Source organism: Daphnia magna, linkage group LG9, assembly GCF_020631705.1.
Source record: "Daphnia magna isolate NIES linkage group LG9, ASM2063170v1.1, whole genome shotgun sequence".
NCBI lineage: Eukaryota > Metazoa > Arthropoda > Branchiopoda > Diplostraca > Daphniidae > Daphnia > Daphnia magna.
In genome coordinates this window covers 3,043,769-3,057,967 of record NC_059190.1, presented here as the reverse complement: position 1 = coordinate 3,057,967, position 14,199 = coordinate 3,043,769, and the positions used below count along the sequence as shown (strand labels likewise).

The window sequence follows — 14,199 nt, the reverse complement described above, 5'->3', positions numbered from 1 at the left end:
AAATTATTTTCATTCTAACGTAAGCAAATGCAACCCTGCATTCCAAGGTTTAGGTTTTTCTTTTTTACAGTGTATTCTTTTAAATCCTACGTAGAAAACTTGATCGAAACAAAATCATCGCTTTCCTTTTGAAGTTGTCGGACCGCCTAATGAATCAAGTTCGTTCTTAAGCTGTGTCAGTTCCAGATCTGGGAGGTAACGATGCTCTTCTTCCATGTCGTCGTGGAGTTTTACAGTCAATTTAACCCCTTCAGGTAACGCAGCTTGAATTATGTGGAAAAATATAGGTGCTTTTGTTGCTTCTAAGTCAACCACCTGAAAATGTTATCAAAATAAGATTTATTATTCACACATACAGTATGCTGAAGAACTTAGTTACATATACCTGAACATTCCTCTCGTATACATTAAGATTGTATTGGTGTTCGGTTTGGGTGCTGAATGGTTTAAAGGTTTGAACTTTATACTTTTGGCAAGGACTAGCCCAACTGTGATAGAAATTTAATTGTAAAGAAGAACACTAGTAATTAACCTTGTAGCATACCAATCATCAACTTCAATTCCCATGTTTTCTGCTGTTTTGTGAATGTAGCCAGAAAATTTCTCCAAAACTGTGAAGTCATATGATTTGATTTGCACATTCAGAGGCTCATATAATGGTATTTGGGGACCTTTAGTCTTTAACACAAACACTTTTCAATGTTTTAACTGCACATATTTCAAGAAGCTTAACTTACATCCAGGTACTCAGGCTCTGCTATAAATGTGTTCAAACTTCTCGAGAACATGACATTTACCATTTCAGTTTGAGTTACCCTAGCTGTTCTCAGCACTCGACCAAGGGCCTAAAACCAATAATGAATAGAATTAAACCTCTCGCACTTTTGTACTGAAAGAATACCTGAAGCTTGAACATTTTATATCTAATTTGGAAAACTAACTGATATTTTAAAATTTTATCATGTAAAAACAAGCAGACTAGATACTAGAGTTCTGGGTAAGAGGGTTGGCTAGGGAACTGTGAAGCCTCTTCATTGAACCAATTCAAATTTCCATTGCGCTTACGCTTTGGCTTTGCGTTGCGTGTTCCCGTATCCCGTTTCCCGTGTTCCCTTTGACCGTTTTCCCTTTCTGTGTTCGTTAATTCATTTTTATTCAATCATTCTGATTTTGAAAATATTTTAAAATAGTATTTCTAGCAATGTTTATTTACTTTCGTTTATGTATTTCGTTGTGGCTTTTCTTTTAAACTGAGACAGGTTTTTCGAGAATCAAAAGTTTTAAAATTTCTTGAGACGAGCGCACGTAGAAATAAAAAAGGTGAATCTGCATCGTAGCTATCGTTTAAAAACTCTAAAAAACAGGTTATTTATAATTCAAATAAATTATTTTTTTAAACGTTGTGAAATTCATTGACTGAAAACATACATAGCCGGTTATAAAATCCATGGGACTAAAGATATTTTTAAGAAGGCAGCAATGGCAGGTTTGAGTGGAGTTAAAAGAGTTACCAAATGGTATTTCATTTAGACGAGAAACATTTTCCTTATCTTTGCAACGAAAACAAAAATGCGTGGTATAGGAGGTGGTTTGTGTTCTGGATGATACGCATAATTGTACTTGTAATCTTGTCCATGATGGTTGGGTGTGAAAGCAGCTGCGGCTGGATGGTCGTTATGTTCTTGATTAGGGGCGTCGGATTCTTTGAAAGGAGCTTGACCTGAAGCCGCAATCACTAATAAGGCGGCGATGACGATCACCTGCAGAAAAGACAGAAACATCCTGATGATTAATACTAAAATTCCATTTAAAGGAAACAATCCCACCTTCATGTTATCGAAGATGCTTGACCTACAGTATGTTAAAGCTAAAAACTCCACTATTACTGGACACTCTACGATGCAAGAACCGTTTATATGTAAGCAAATTTATAGACAAGCAAAGAGCTCGACTAGGCTTAGGCCCCTCCTACTGCTTTCTCTTGCTTTATTCCGGTGTTAAGTGACAATAACAATGTACAATATGCCCGCTGGCTTCGTTGATTCTGGCTTCAATTGTTACGTTTTTTTTCGCTTTTTTTGTGTATTTATACTAGTACCACGGTGGAAATGTGTTCTTCGCTTTAACGTTATATAAAGAACTTTTCTTCAGATACGTGTTTTGCGACTTAAATTAATTGTTTGCGCTTTTGTGTTCCTACTTTCACCACAATTTGCAAAGTGCGTCGAGTGCGTTCACGTTAGAAAGCAGACTTTTCTCTTTTTTCTCTTGCCTCAATTTGCTAAATTTATCGTACTATGGCATATGGCATTTTCACGTAATTTTTGTTTTGTTTAGGGAGATTTGTTAACGAGACAGTAACGATCGTAGCCGAAACATTTCTACTTTGCACGTGTCAGCTGCCGACCGGCGGTTTCACCCACCGTCTAAAGTGTGTATGGTAAGATCTTATTGACTTAACATTTGTTTGCCAGTCCTCGTGAAAGTTACTATGCCATAAGTCAACTTATTACATTGTAAATGACCCGCATCAAGGCTTGACATGTTGATTCTAGACTTCGTACCCTCGTTGTTGGAGTTCTACGCTAGAAATCTAATGAGTAGACACTGATGTAGAGAATAGTGTTCCGAATTCGAAAAGAAAATGGTACCTACCGCAATATGTGTGCCAACACTGCCCATTCCTACTGAAGGTTAGGTAAATAAAACGTACCAGATGGTATCGTGACTCCTACAGCTGTAGCTCTGAAATCTTGGCTTGCAAATGGAATAGAAAACGAAAATGCATTTCATTATTGGTGCCTTTTGTTTCCATATCTAGAAATGCTGAGTTTTAAGTAAATAATTTTGCAGAAAGCAATTTAACGTCAGACAATGGAATACCTGTCAAATTGCAAGGAGTAACCAAACTGCGGCTTTCGTTCAAAATAAGCTATGTCGTTACTTGCTTTTCTTTTTCTCTAAAGCTAATTTGGCTTTGATTTGTTTTATAGCCTTGCAACGTCAACAGCCGGATAGCTTCTCCAGCAATCATCTTTTCAAGACTTGCTACTACCTCTAAACGGGAAAGCAAAATCTTGCAAGACTTTTTGCTCATGTCAACACTAGAGCTCCGACAAAATAATGAATGAGAACCATGATTGCTTCCGTTTAAGGATGGTTTTGGATACAAAAAGTGCAGAGCTACAATTTTCCGCATGCGCTCAAAGGTAACATTTTGATTCGCAAAACTTACCTTTTTCTCCTAAATTGGTGTATTTTTACGGTGATGATAACAAGGAAAAGAAAATTAAGGATCGGAAGCAGTCCATTCGATTTACATCTGCATGCTTACAAGGTCGTTTCGACGCGCTAGACGTCCCAAACACGTAAAAGTGCCCCTCAGAAACCATTCCAGCACATTGTTAAAAGGTACCACTCACATAGATTAATCAACTGGCCTACGATGAGCTAGTCTTCCACGTTCGCTCACCTTTCACCCAAATCAAACATTGATTTCAGTCTCTCTTGCCTCTGTTACGCAAAAACAACACCGTCATTTCGTATTACTGCCATTGCTGGACATCTCGTGCTTCCTGAACTCCGCAAAGGTACAAGTTTGTTTAACATCTTTCTCGTCCAACTTTCGGGGTCGACCTTGTCTGTCATGTCTCCTGGATCAAGCTTGTGGGCCTGATGCTAAACAAATGGGGTCGAAGAAAACATTATTTTTAAGGTCCATCGTTTATTTTAGCTGTGTTTATGAAGTGACCCAACTTCATTTTCATACAATGGAATGAATATGCAGTTCCCATCAACACGCTTAAACATGTAAGTGTGTTTTTCTTGGGTAAAGTAAAAAAAAACTTGTTGATAACAAATTGAACCATAACTGTTGCCGGCACAGGTGGTAATTACGTTCAGACAAGAAGCATTTTTCTCAACTTTTTAATGACGACCATCAAATGTGGCTTAGTCGGTTTGTCTTCAGTAGCACGGTAGGCGTAATTGTATCTGTAGACTGGTTCACGGTAGTCAGGTTGGGAAAGTTTTGTAGGGAAATCGAAATTGTCCTGATTCGGGATAAAGTCTTGTCTAAACAGCTTTTGGCCTGAAACCATTACCATCAATAAAGCGGCAACGATGAGTACCTAACAGACAAAATTCCAAACTTTAGCACAGTAAAACGTAACAAAAGAAATGGATGGTACCTTCATGTTAGTCTAGATGTTGTACTATCCGTACGATATCTGATAGTCAAGTGACGCTAGAACAATGCTGGAATGGATGAAGGTAAACAGAGCTATATACCACGATGAGGCTCCACCTCTTGCTTTCGCCTTTCGTTGGATCTTCAGCTGAATGAATCCCGTGGCTTTTTTAATATTCCGTCCAACCCATAGAAATAGTTTCCTATTGTCTTTTCGCTTTTGCTTTTAGCGGAAATCATTACGAAGGTAGATTTCTCCTTGGTGAGGCGTATCATACGCACGCAAAAACAAGTATAGGTAATCAATTGGAAAGTCAGCCTTATATCTAGTGGCTTAAGACACATGTGTGCTACTGGAACAGCATTCAGACGATCAATGTAAAGGTGCGCATCTGCATTACAAGCACATCCGTCTGGATCATCGCTGTCTGATGTTATTCAACCATGTCTTGTCGCAGGCTCATCAGGAAATTATGGAAGCAAAAATAATCATTAGAAAACTGGCGACCTTTCCAAACAGAAAGAAAGATGGCATAATAATTGAACACGGAAGTAATAAGCGTTACTCGCGTATGCTCTTCAATGCCTGCACTGTGCCCTAGTCTGTTATAAAAAAGACGATAAAAAATTGAGTCTGCCGGCAGACCCTTGTTTATGACATTCCACGTAATTTTAGCTAACGTTAAGGCAAACTTAGTTAAGCTAACTAGTGTATGGTGTTCCGTTTGAATAGCAATATGTGTGGGTGATATCATGTTGTTGTGGTCGTGACTTTCTACACCCCACTCTTCTTAGAAATGATCGCCTATCCTCCACGCTTACCTGTGCGCTCGCATATTACCTGCAGCTACGGAATTTTAGGGTGATGGAACAGAAAATTCGAAAAGAAAGGTCACCCCTGTCGTTTTTCTTGCGTTCCCCACCTTTTTTGTGAAGTTTTTCGCACCACTTTGTTCAGACAGTTCCTAGAAGCTGGCATTATTTTAGGTAGGGAATTTGTCAAAGCATCGAACCTGAGGGAAGGGTGACAAAAAAATCCATGATGGCCGTTTACCCTTTGTTTTTCTCGATTGCATTTTCTCATCAGTCAACCTCTACCTCTGGAGGTATTACCTTTGAGATATCAAGACAGTTTGACATTTGTATCGTGCCAGAGCAGTTCAACTCTTTTATGTCTACGTCTAGTGATGTGCTTTGTAAGTCTTAGTGTTGTGCTTGTGTGCCATCAGTTGACCTAGAATTAGAACACTTGGTAAGCTCCAATTTCACTTTAAATTTTGGCGGAAGTCACCGCATCAAAGCGAATTTTCTCCTTCGGATGTTCTGCTTAACGTAGTTTGTGGGAAAGAAATCTTACAAATAGTTTCTGTATGAACTGTTGTGTGTGTTACACACCCGTTTACTCATGCACCATTGAGCTTTGATTGCTCATCCTCTTTCTGGTTACTGTGCTTTCACAATAGAAAGTTTGTTAGCTGTATCTTTCTCCCTTTCATATACATATCTAGCCTGGTACGCCTTTTTCCCACCGTAAATTGTAATGAATATGACACTAATGTTGTAAAATAGCTATGGTTTTTTTGTATTCGTATGCCCTGCGCTCTGTTTACCAAGTAAAATTTTTCTTGTAATGAAACAATACAAACACAGTGATGTATTTAAAAATAGTCTGTCTGATTATTTGTACTAATTTACTGAGTTTGTTCTTTTCATATCCTAAATTCTTAATATTCCTCAATACGTAAGTTGAAAGCGTTTTGACTACCAAAACAGATGGCCGTTCATAAGGGCTAACATTTTAATTTGTTGCAATTGACAGTGAAAAAGTGTCGGTGGATTAGTAACGGTCATCCGAAAAAGCAAACGTCAAAAATTTCCAGCATGTAATATTGACTGTGAATTTATTGGAACATGAAGTATAAACTCTCTTTAAAGAATAACATCACACGGTTGCGAAAATGAAACATTTCTTTTGATTAATATTTGACTGAGTATGTGGGAGTGTACGAAGGATACTTGGGCGGGGAATAGGGTTTGTATTCAGGATATGAAGGTTTGTATTCGGGTTTATACGCTGGTTCGGTGTAGGATGGTTTGTGGGATGGGGCTTGGTAAGTTGGCTCATGATAAGCTGGTTTGTTGTATTCAGGGTATGCAGGTTTGTATGTCTGTGCTGGATAATTCGGTTTGTAGGCAGGGGCTGGGTATTCTGGCTTGTAGGCAGGATAGTCTGGCTTGTACGAAGGAGTTGGGTAATCCGGCTTGTATTCGGGCTTGTATTCGGGCTTGTATTCCGGTTTGTATTCCGGCTTGTATTCCGGTTTGTATTCCGGTTTGTATTCCGGCTTGTATTCTGGATTGTATTCCGGTTTGTATTCCGGCTTGTATTCCGGCTTGTAGTCTCGGCTTGTAGTCTGGCTTGTAGTCTGGCTTGTAGTCTGGCATGTATTCCGGCTTGTATTCCGGCTTGTATTCCGGCTTGTATTCCGGCTTGTATTCCGGGTAGGGATTGTAGGTTTGCTGGTAATAGGGATTTTGGCATGAAACCACGGCCATGAAAGCAACAATGATAAAGACCTGTAACAGATAATGTAATTCATTTTAGTCCGGGTTAAGGAAATTTTAACGCAAAAGTGGAATAGTACCTGCATGTTGTTGTAGATGATGTTGCTGGACAACTGACTGATAGTGATGAATTCACAGTGACGGTGTTATATAGTCCGACGTGGAACTCATTCCATTCCTTTTCATAAGTGGGCACATACTGTGTAACCGCTAGTACTGGCGGTTCTAACTTCAATTTCTATCAAACCCAAATCATCCAAAATAAAAATTGTGCTAATTTCACTTTTGGCTTTGTTAGAAATCAGCTCGTCTGTCGGTTTCCTCTAGAGGTGTGGTGCCACAAGTCATTGGGAAGCAATTTCTCATTCTTTCTTTTGGCTGCAGAATTTTCATTTCAACACCTCGGTATATTTCAAGTCTACTTTGAAGGTTATAATCATCTCACCGTGATCTGTCATCCATTACCGATGTACCGCGCAAAGACCTATCGTGAGAAAAGAATTGTCTTTCTCTATTCTTTCCCATTCCTCTACTCCATCACTGGTAATTTATTCCCGTTGACGTAAACCCAGACCCGATTCGACAATAGTTGCGACCTTAAGCCTTTTCTTCCGTTTGGTAATCAGGTCAGGTATTCCTCTATCAAAACAATTACCGTTGGAACTAGTCGAAATCAATTAAGTTCATCAGTCTACTTTCCGGTTTCATTCAAGGGAATCTACGCTACTGACTACAAGCGTGCAGCACGATGTACCAACCGACATGGTACTTTCAGAATTCAGGTCTTAAATCCAAACGAGCAAGGACATGGAAATGTTTTCCGTATGTAGCATCTAAATGTACGACAGTGTTTGAACCGTTGTCCACATTTAGTTTCCAAGTACTTATCTACCTAAATTTATTTTTTTTACGCATCTATATACCTAATTGGTCAAAACTAACCAGTGACGCAGATGTCGCTGTGTATTATTTGACACGAACGCAATCTATTGGTGTCCAAGTTGTTGTTCCATATTGTGAGAGCAGAGTGTAAATATAGCCTAGATAGTCATCCTGGATGCATCAATGGACAAATGTTCTTATTTGAACGATCGGTTCAACGTGTTTTCGACAACCTAAAAACGTATGATCATGGATTAGTTTAAAAAGCCGTGTCATCGCTTAACTATATCGTCAAGCGACGTTTTCAACAACAGAAAATGTTCCAGAAAGTATTTGTAAGTAAGTTCATTTAGTAACCGCAAACATGATTGTGGTTGGCATGGAATAGGCTTAATTATTCATTTTCGATTTCAACTGTTTAATAACAACATTTAAATTCAAAACAGCTATTTGCCTGCGTTTTTTTCATTATGGCCATCGTCTACGCCAACTCGGTGCACGCTGTGATGGAACAAACTACGGATCAAACCTTTTGCAAACCGTTTTGTAAGTAAATCAGTGTCTAATTAAGCAGAGTTATATACGAGGCGGGATTCATCTTTGCCACGAAACTGTCTAGTTTTTCAATGTAATACTTTGATTTGCTGGATTGTTTCTCCAGGAGACTACCATACACTGGCATTAAGGCTACACAAATATATTTACATATAATAGACTTTATTGAACTGTTTTATTTTATGGACTTTTGCTTCAACAGCACGGACTGCGCGAGTAACTTGATTTCAAAAATTGCCGTACTAATTTGATTGGCCAACTACAATGCTTTCTCTAATTTAAAAACGAAAACCTTTAACTTCAGTAAAAATGCGTAGATCTACAGTACCATTATATGCATGATTCACTCAAGTGTTTCTTGTTGCATTTTCAGTTAACTTAAAATACAATCTGTTGCATTTAGAGCAATAAAACATCCTGCGTTGTTTTCAGAAAATTCTTTGTGTCAAGTTGGTCTCCAAACCTCTTCTTCACGTTAAAAATTATGTTTTTATAACTATAATTTAGATTTCCCCCTTTTTTTTTGGTCCTTTCTCTTTTCATTTAATTTTTTCTAGCTCCAGTTCTATCTACTTTATTTTTATTTTATTTTTGTTTGTAAGTTGTTTTTTTAAGAATTTTTCGCTGCCAGAAATTCGTCTGCTACAAGGGAAAAAACAACAAACCATTCCAAACAATAGCTAAATAAAAATAAACCAGATAGAAATAGGGCTAGAAAAAATTGGGAAATGAAAAATGAATCGGGTACCTTCTAGGAAGAAAGGGATTAATTATATTTATGAAAACTTATTTTTAACATGAAGAAGTTGGTTTCTCCATAAGACGACAATGGATTTTCGCATTTTGAGACTGCAACGTAGTGTTTACTGCTCTATTATCGTTCTTAGGCTATACTGTTTCTTTTGGAGAATCCTTCTCCTCCTCCCACCTCCACAAGCTTCCCACGGCGAAACCTTAAAATCAGCGTAACGAACATGAAGAGTGAAACGTCCTGACAGTTTTCTTCTAACATGGGTTTTTGCATGCCAGTATGATTATCAGTTTCGTGCTGCCTCCAACAAACTGCAGGTAATTCTATTCGTATCTCTGTCTGTTTTGATTTTGTTCCAAAAAGTAGGGTGGATTTGGACACCAAAATTCTAGAACCAACCTTATATAGCCTACTACGATGTTACAAGTGATGACTGTAAATGGATTAGCACTTTTCCAGGAGGTAGCCAATCATGCACTTCCTTTAGGTTTCTTCTTTGATGAACACTGTGAAACTAATGCTATAAACAAATGAACAGCACTAGTAAGAATTCAAACATGTAATATCTTTCTTAATTTTACAAAGAAAATCAGAAATCGTGGCCAGGTTTTCTGTGGTGCTAGAACTGGTTTGGTCTCTATGAAAGGATGCACATAGTTGTGTCTAAAGTCGTATTCATCATCATAGAAGTTATTATAGTTTGGCAAGAAATATGGAACTTGATAGCTGTAATGTTTCTGCTCTTTGAGGGGGTAGTTATTTTCGAAGTACGATTGACTGCCTACTGCTGCAACCACCAGGGCAGCAATAATGAATACCTGAAAAACATTTTCATGCTTTGCTCTATTCGATTTCCAAATCAAGAAAAATTTATTCCTACCTTCATGTCGTTTCTAGTGTTTCAGTAGGCTACGATGCACAGTGGGAACTCACGGTTCGTCAACAGCACGAGTAACTGTGGTGTCCTAAATTTTTGGTTTGATCTTTAAAGGGCCCTTTTCGCTGAATTTATGGGAAAAATGGTTGTTAAACCCCACCTCTTTTTTGTTTGGATGCCCAGATTGTTCGCAAGTCGTTGGATGAATTGGCAGTGGATTAAATTCAAATTGCTACATACTTTCATTTTCACTTTTACTCGCATCGCCAAGAAAGGGGTTAATTAGAAAGGACACCTGGCTTTTATAGTCATTATGTTACACGAAAAACGCCTCCGCACGTCAAAGTCACGTTTGGCTCACGCTGTTTATAGTCACGTTCAGCAGGACGATCTCCTCTTTTCCTCTGCAGTACCAACCTAGTACATTCACATTCTGAAATTTCTCCGTTTTACTCGACTCACTAACCTCTTCTTTTTAAAACAGAATTATGTTCTATTTCTTTATAGAGTTCAAAGACTTTGCAAGTTTAAAAACGATTGGAAAGGTGGATGAAGCAGGAGAGAGGAAACCGATTGCACAGAGCTTCTCGGCTCTCCAGAGCTAAGGCTCAGAGAAACACATAAATTTAATTTTTGTGCTAACTTAACATTTTTTTGTCTATTAAATTTTTTTATACTTGTCAATTTTTGTGCAGCAGTTTAATAAACTTGCTCTTAAACTTCGCAAAAATAAAATTGTAATACTGAAAGCTGCACTTTACTTCGAAGGTCTCAAATCGTTGTGGCGAATAAGAGGACTTATAGCCTTGGGTTTAGAGCTCGGCTAATTATCTAAAAATTTATGATAAAAAATCCAAACATACAGCTACGGAACGCCGTCTGAGTAACTAACTAAAATCTATTTTCTTTTGGTTTAGGCGGAAAAACTAGATGGCGTTAATATGCGTCAATGATAAATATTACGATTGACAAGTTAAAGGGTGTTTGTTACGTTTCTACCCTGTTTAGTGTTTCAAAGAATTTTTCGTCAAAAATTAAGCTGTGTGTTATTATCTGTACAGTTGTTCTATAGTTGCGTACGTATTGAAAATGAAATCATTAAAATAGATTGTTTTTTGTATGTGGTAGGGTTTCGCCTTGTCAACTGCTGAACCAGTAGCCTGCATTCCTGCTATCAATGTACCACAAGAGATGCTGACACTTTCAGAAGACAAACAAACACTATGCCCGAGACATGAACATCACCATTTTGTTCAGGTATTGTTAATGGACTTAAACTATTTTTTTTAAGCTTAGTGATGTGTTCTCTTGTCCCTGAACCACAGAGTCTTCATCTACTATGTGTTGCAAACTATCAGCCCTTAGCATCCCATGTTTCCAGATTTTAAAGCTTCTCTGCTTAGCCAACCATCCTCCATACTGAAGTGTATGGAGCTCTTCATTGTGGTATTACAGAATATTGCTTATGTTCCACTACACACACCTGTAACAATTTTCTTTACACAGGCTCCTCTTCCTCTCTTCTTAGCGTGATGAATGCCAACAGGCATAATGGTTCATCTCCGTTGCCTTACCATAGTATTTTAATTTGACGGATTATCTGGATTTCAAATTTTTACATATCAATCTTTGTTATAGAAATGGAAAATATCATTGTTACTCCTGCTGCCAAATCGTCTTCCCGTACGAGTCATGCAGTTTTAGATTCCTCATGGAATTTCCTTGTGAGTAAAAAAATAAAATAAAATAAAAAGGGTTTTTGCATTAAAAATTGCGTTGTCATTCTCATATTTGTCAATTTTCTCTTCAGGGCAACATCCACCCAGGCTGAAAAGGGCATCCTACCAGTTGTGTGGACCAAACCTGCCTCGCCGTCTTCGCCTCGCCGTCTTCGCCTCGCCATCCTCGCCTCGCCATCCTCGCCTCGCCGTCTTCGCCTCGCCATCCTCGCCTCGCCGTCTTCGCCACGCCATCCTCGCCACGCCATCCTCGCCCCGCCATCCTCGCCACGCCATCCTCGCCACGCCATCCTCGCCACGCCATCCTCGCCACGCCATCCTCGACACGCCATCCTCGCCTTACCGTCTTTGCTCGCGCCCGGCTTCTCCTCATCGCCGTCATCGTGGAACGTCGCGTTTTTGGTATTTTGTTTTGTTGGTATTTTGTTTTGTTTTGTATTGTTGTATTTTTTGTTTAAAGTTAACCCGTTGGCTGCCACCCATTTTGCTCCCCTTTTTTTTTTAGTTGTAGGGACCGGCGGCGCTGTTCTGCCCCATGGTTGATCACCCATGGGGTGGGGCAGTCGCCTTGCGCCTTAGGGCGCCGTAGGCAATGCACCAGTAGGGACTTCCCCTTGTCGATGCGATGGTGGAGTACCTGGGGTGTGCATTCCCGTAAAGGTCTCCATCGTCAAGTCAGCCCGGACTTGTCTTTGGACAAGTCCCCCTTTCATCGGATCCCTCTGAAACGATGCGTAGCAACTGTAGAACAACCTATGGGTTGTAATGGCTTGGCAGCCAACGGGTTAACTTAAGCGTTTGTTTTTGTATGCATGTATGTACTGTATTTATTGTATAACATGTGATGTATGTATTGAATAACATGTGATGTAAAACTGTGGTGGAATTGTGGGTGGAGGTGGGATAATACAAAACCAATTCCATTTATGTCTTTATGTATTGAATTTAAATATTGAAAAAGAAAACCATTTTCAAGATATGCCAACTTAAATCATCATTTAGTAATCTATAGGCTACAAGTACTTATATACTTATACATAACAAAATTAAAATTTGCAATTCAAATTCTCAACAATTGATAGCCATTATCCTGCCACCAACTTTAAATTTCTGCCCCTGCAAACTCAAATTAGTTTTGTCGAATTCAATTCAAGTTTTGCATTTTGCTCTGTTAACACATTTCAGCAACTCATAAGTAGGTAAATAGCTTAAAAAACTTTTAAATTTCAATATAATTCAATTTCACCATCAATGCAAGAAAACAAAGTTAAATGATCTATATTGGGTTGACAGCCGGAAAATTTGATTCTTGCTCTTGGAATGCTGCTTTCTGGAACCTCACTAACTAACCAAGGAGAGTGTCCTGCAACAGCTACCATGCCAGAATTCCAATGATAAGTGTGGGAATAAAATGGTTGGTCCTGGCAAATAGAACAAATAACAGAAGATGTGTTAATGATGCTTTATTTCCATTTTTACCAATCCCTGTTTTTTCAAATCAGCCAATGGTGACAAACCAAGTCCAAAATTTATGCTCCACCTCCATGTAATTATTTGTTCCAACACCCCAGAAAAAGAAAAAAAAAGAACAAATAGATGACAAAAATTCTTCATAATGCCAAAGCTTTAACATGGACAAACATTTTCACTTACGGAGGGTGTAGGCCAGGCTCAACACCCAAAGGGGACCATGCCATTTCTGTTACCTATTACGTGACACGTGCCAAATGGCTTGTTTGTGAGATACGTTTAAATGGAAAGATAAAAATTTGACAAAAAGGCTTCGGCCAGTGGCAAGAAGGGATTAGCATGTTGACACGATCAGATCAGATCAGACAAATGCATTCGTATGAATGGCAAGATGTTCTCTATAATCAACTAAATGTACAACTGAGAAAAAATTTATAAGAGGGTAATGTGAAAAATGCAGTTTCTTTGTTGGTTAGAGGGTGTCGATGCCCAAGGAATTACAAAAGCAATAATAAAGTAATAACAGATTTTAAAAAACCGGATGAACGTATGAGTATGAGAAGATAACTAGAGGTAAATGCTCGTTCAGATAAGCGATGGCCCACTTCAGACGAATCTTTATTTCACTGACGTTGCCAGATCTGGAACCAAAAAAACCACATCTGCACTGCCATCTATCGAAATCTATTTCAGTAATTAAGCCCTACTTTTTAAGCCAGACTTATTTTTACAAAGTTATACAGAAACTAAAGGATGTTTGTTATGTTTCTAAAGCAATTTATTGTAATATATTTGGCTTTCATATGAAAATCTATGACAAACATTTTTATTACCTAAACTGTTATTTAACAAAGGACTACGAAGTATTAAAAGACTCTTCTCTTAAGAAAATTTGTAGCTGTGGACTTTCTATAGATGACTCTTATTCTTATTATTTCATAAACTTTACAGAAATGTATAGCTCTTGATGAGGGCTACCCATTTCTGTAAAATTTGTTTCGGAAACGGCGTTGGAACCTCCACAAACGGCGTTCTGTACTGTAGTATCTCGTTATTTCTGTTTAGATGACAGTTGCTGGCCTTTCCCAGACCACATGTTAGTATACAAACAGTGGCCTTACCTACCCAGTTTGCAATGGATGACAGATCTGGGGCTATATCTTGACAGACT

General features: G+C 38.5%; 2 protein-coding genes, 3 long non-coding RNA genes and 1 other non-coding gene across 8 annotated transcripts in view; 2 read left to right on the top strand and 4 right to left on the bottom strand.

Annotated features, from left to right (window-relative positions):
- Positions 1 to 12,485, top strand: part of LOC116931156 — a 97,361-nt gene extending 84,876 nt beyond the window's left edge. The window contains exons 11-14 of the transcript XR_006651338.1: positions 11,145 to 11,265; positions 11,326 to 11,397; positions 11,458 to 11,543; positions 11,646 to 12,485. This is a non-coding gene — a transcript (uncharacterized LOC116931156). The remainder of the gene's footprint in view (positions 1 to 11,144; positions 11,266 to 11,325; positions 11,398 to 11,457; positions 11,544 to 11,645) is intronic.
- LOC116931146 (39S ribosomal protein L48, mitochondrial) lies at positions 55 to 1,050 on the bottom strand. Its single transcript, XM_032938679.2, has 5 exons — positions 902 to 1,050; positions 738 to 845; positions 545 to 678; positions 386 to 488; positions 55 to 315 (listed from the first exon to the last, which is right to left on the bottom strand). The coding sequence occupies exons 1-5, from the start codon at positions 914 to 916 to the stop codon at positions 115 to 117; spliced, it is 561 nt and encodes a 186-aa protein (XP_032794570.1). The 5' UTR covers positions 917 to 1,050; the 3' UTR covers positions 55 to 114.
- On the bottom strand, positions 3,705 to 4,437 carry LOC123475850. Its single transcript, XR_006651321.1, has 2 exons — positions 4,191 to 4,437; positions 3,705 to 4,130 (listed from the first exon to the last, which is right to left on the bottom strand). It is a non-coding gene; the product is annotated as an uncharacterized LOC123475850 (long non-coding RNA).
- LOC116931180 (adhesive plaque matrix protein) lies at positions 6,074 to 6,974 on the bottom strand. The gene is given in 3 exon segments (XM_045178973.1): positions 6,074 to 6,591; positions 6,593 to 6,766; positions 6,835 to 6,974. Coding segments are annotated over 3 exon segments (606 nt in total). The 5' UTR covers positions 6,841 to 6,974; the 3' UTR covers positions 6,074 to 6,165.
- LOC123475992 lies at positions 9,073 to 10,568 on the top strand. Its single transcript, XR_006651526.1, has 2 exons — positions 9,073 to 9,259; positions 10,327 to 10,568. It is a non-coding gene; the product is annotated as an uncharacterized LOC123475992 (long non-coding RNA).
- Positions 12,477 to 13,633, bottom strand: LOC116931167. 3 transcript variants are annotated; one of them, XR_004398792.2, is made up of 3 exons: positions 13,212 to 13,626; positions 13,038 to 13,098; positions 12,477 to 12,979 (listed from the first exon to the last, which is right to left on the bottom strand). It is a non-coding gene; the product is annotated as an uncharacterized LOC116931167 (long non-coding RNA). The 3 variants fall into 3 exon arrangements; XR_004398791.2 differs by having other exon boundaries at positions 12,477 to 13,098; positions 13,212 to 13,633; XR_006651525.1 differs by lacking the exon at positions 13,038 to 13,098 and having other exon boundaries at positions 13,212 to 13,633.
- Between the last annotated feature and the right edge of the window lie 566 nt (positions 13,634 to 14,199).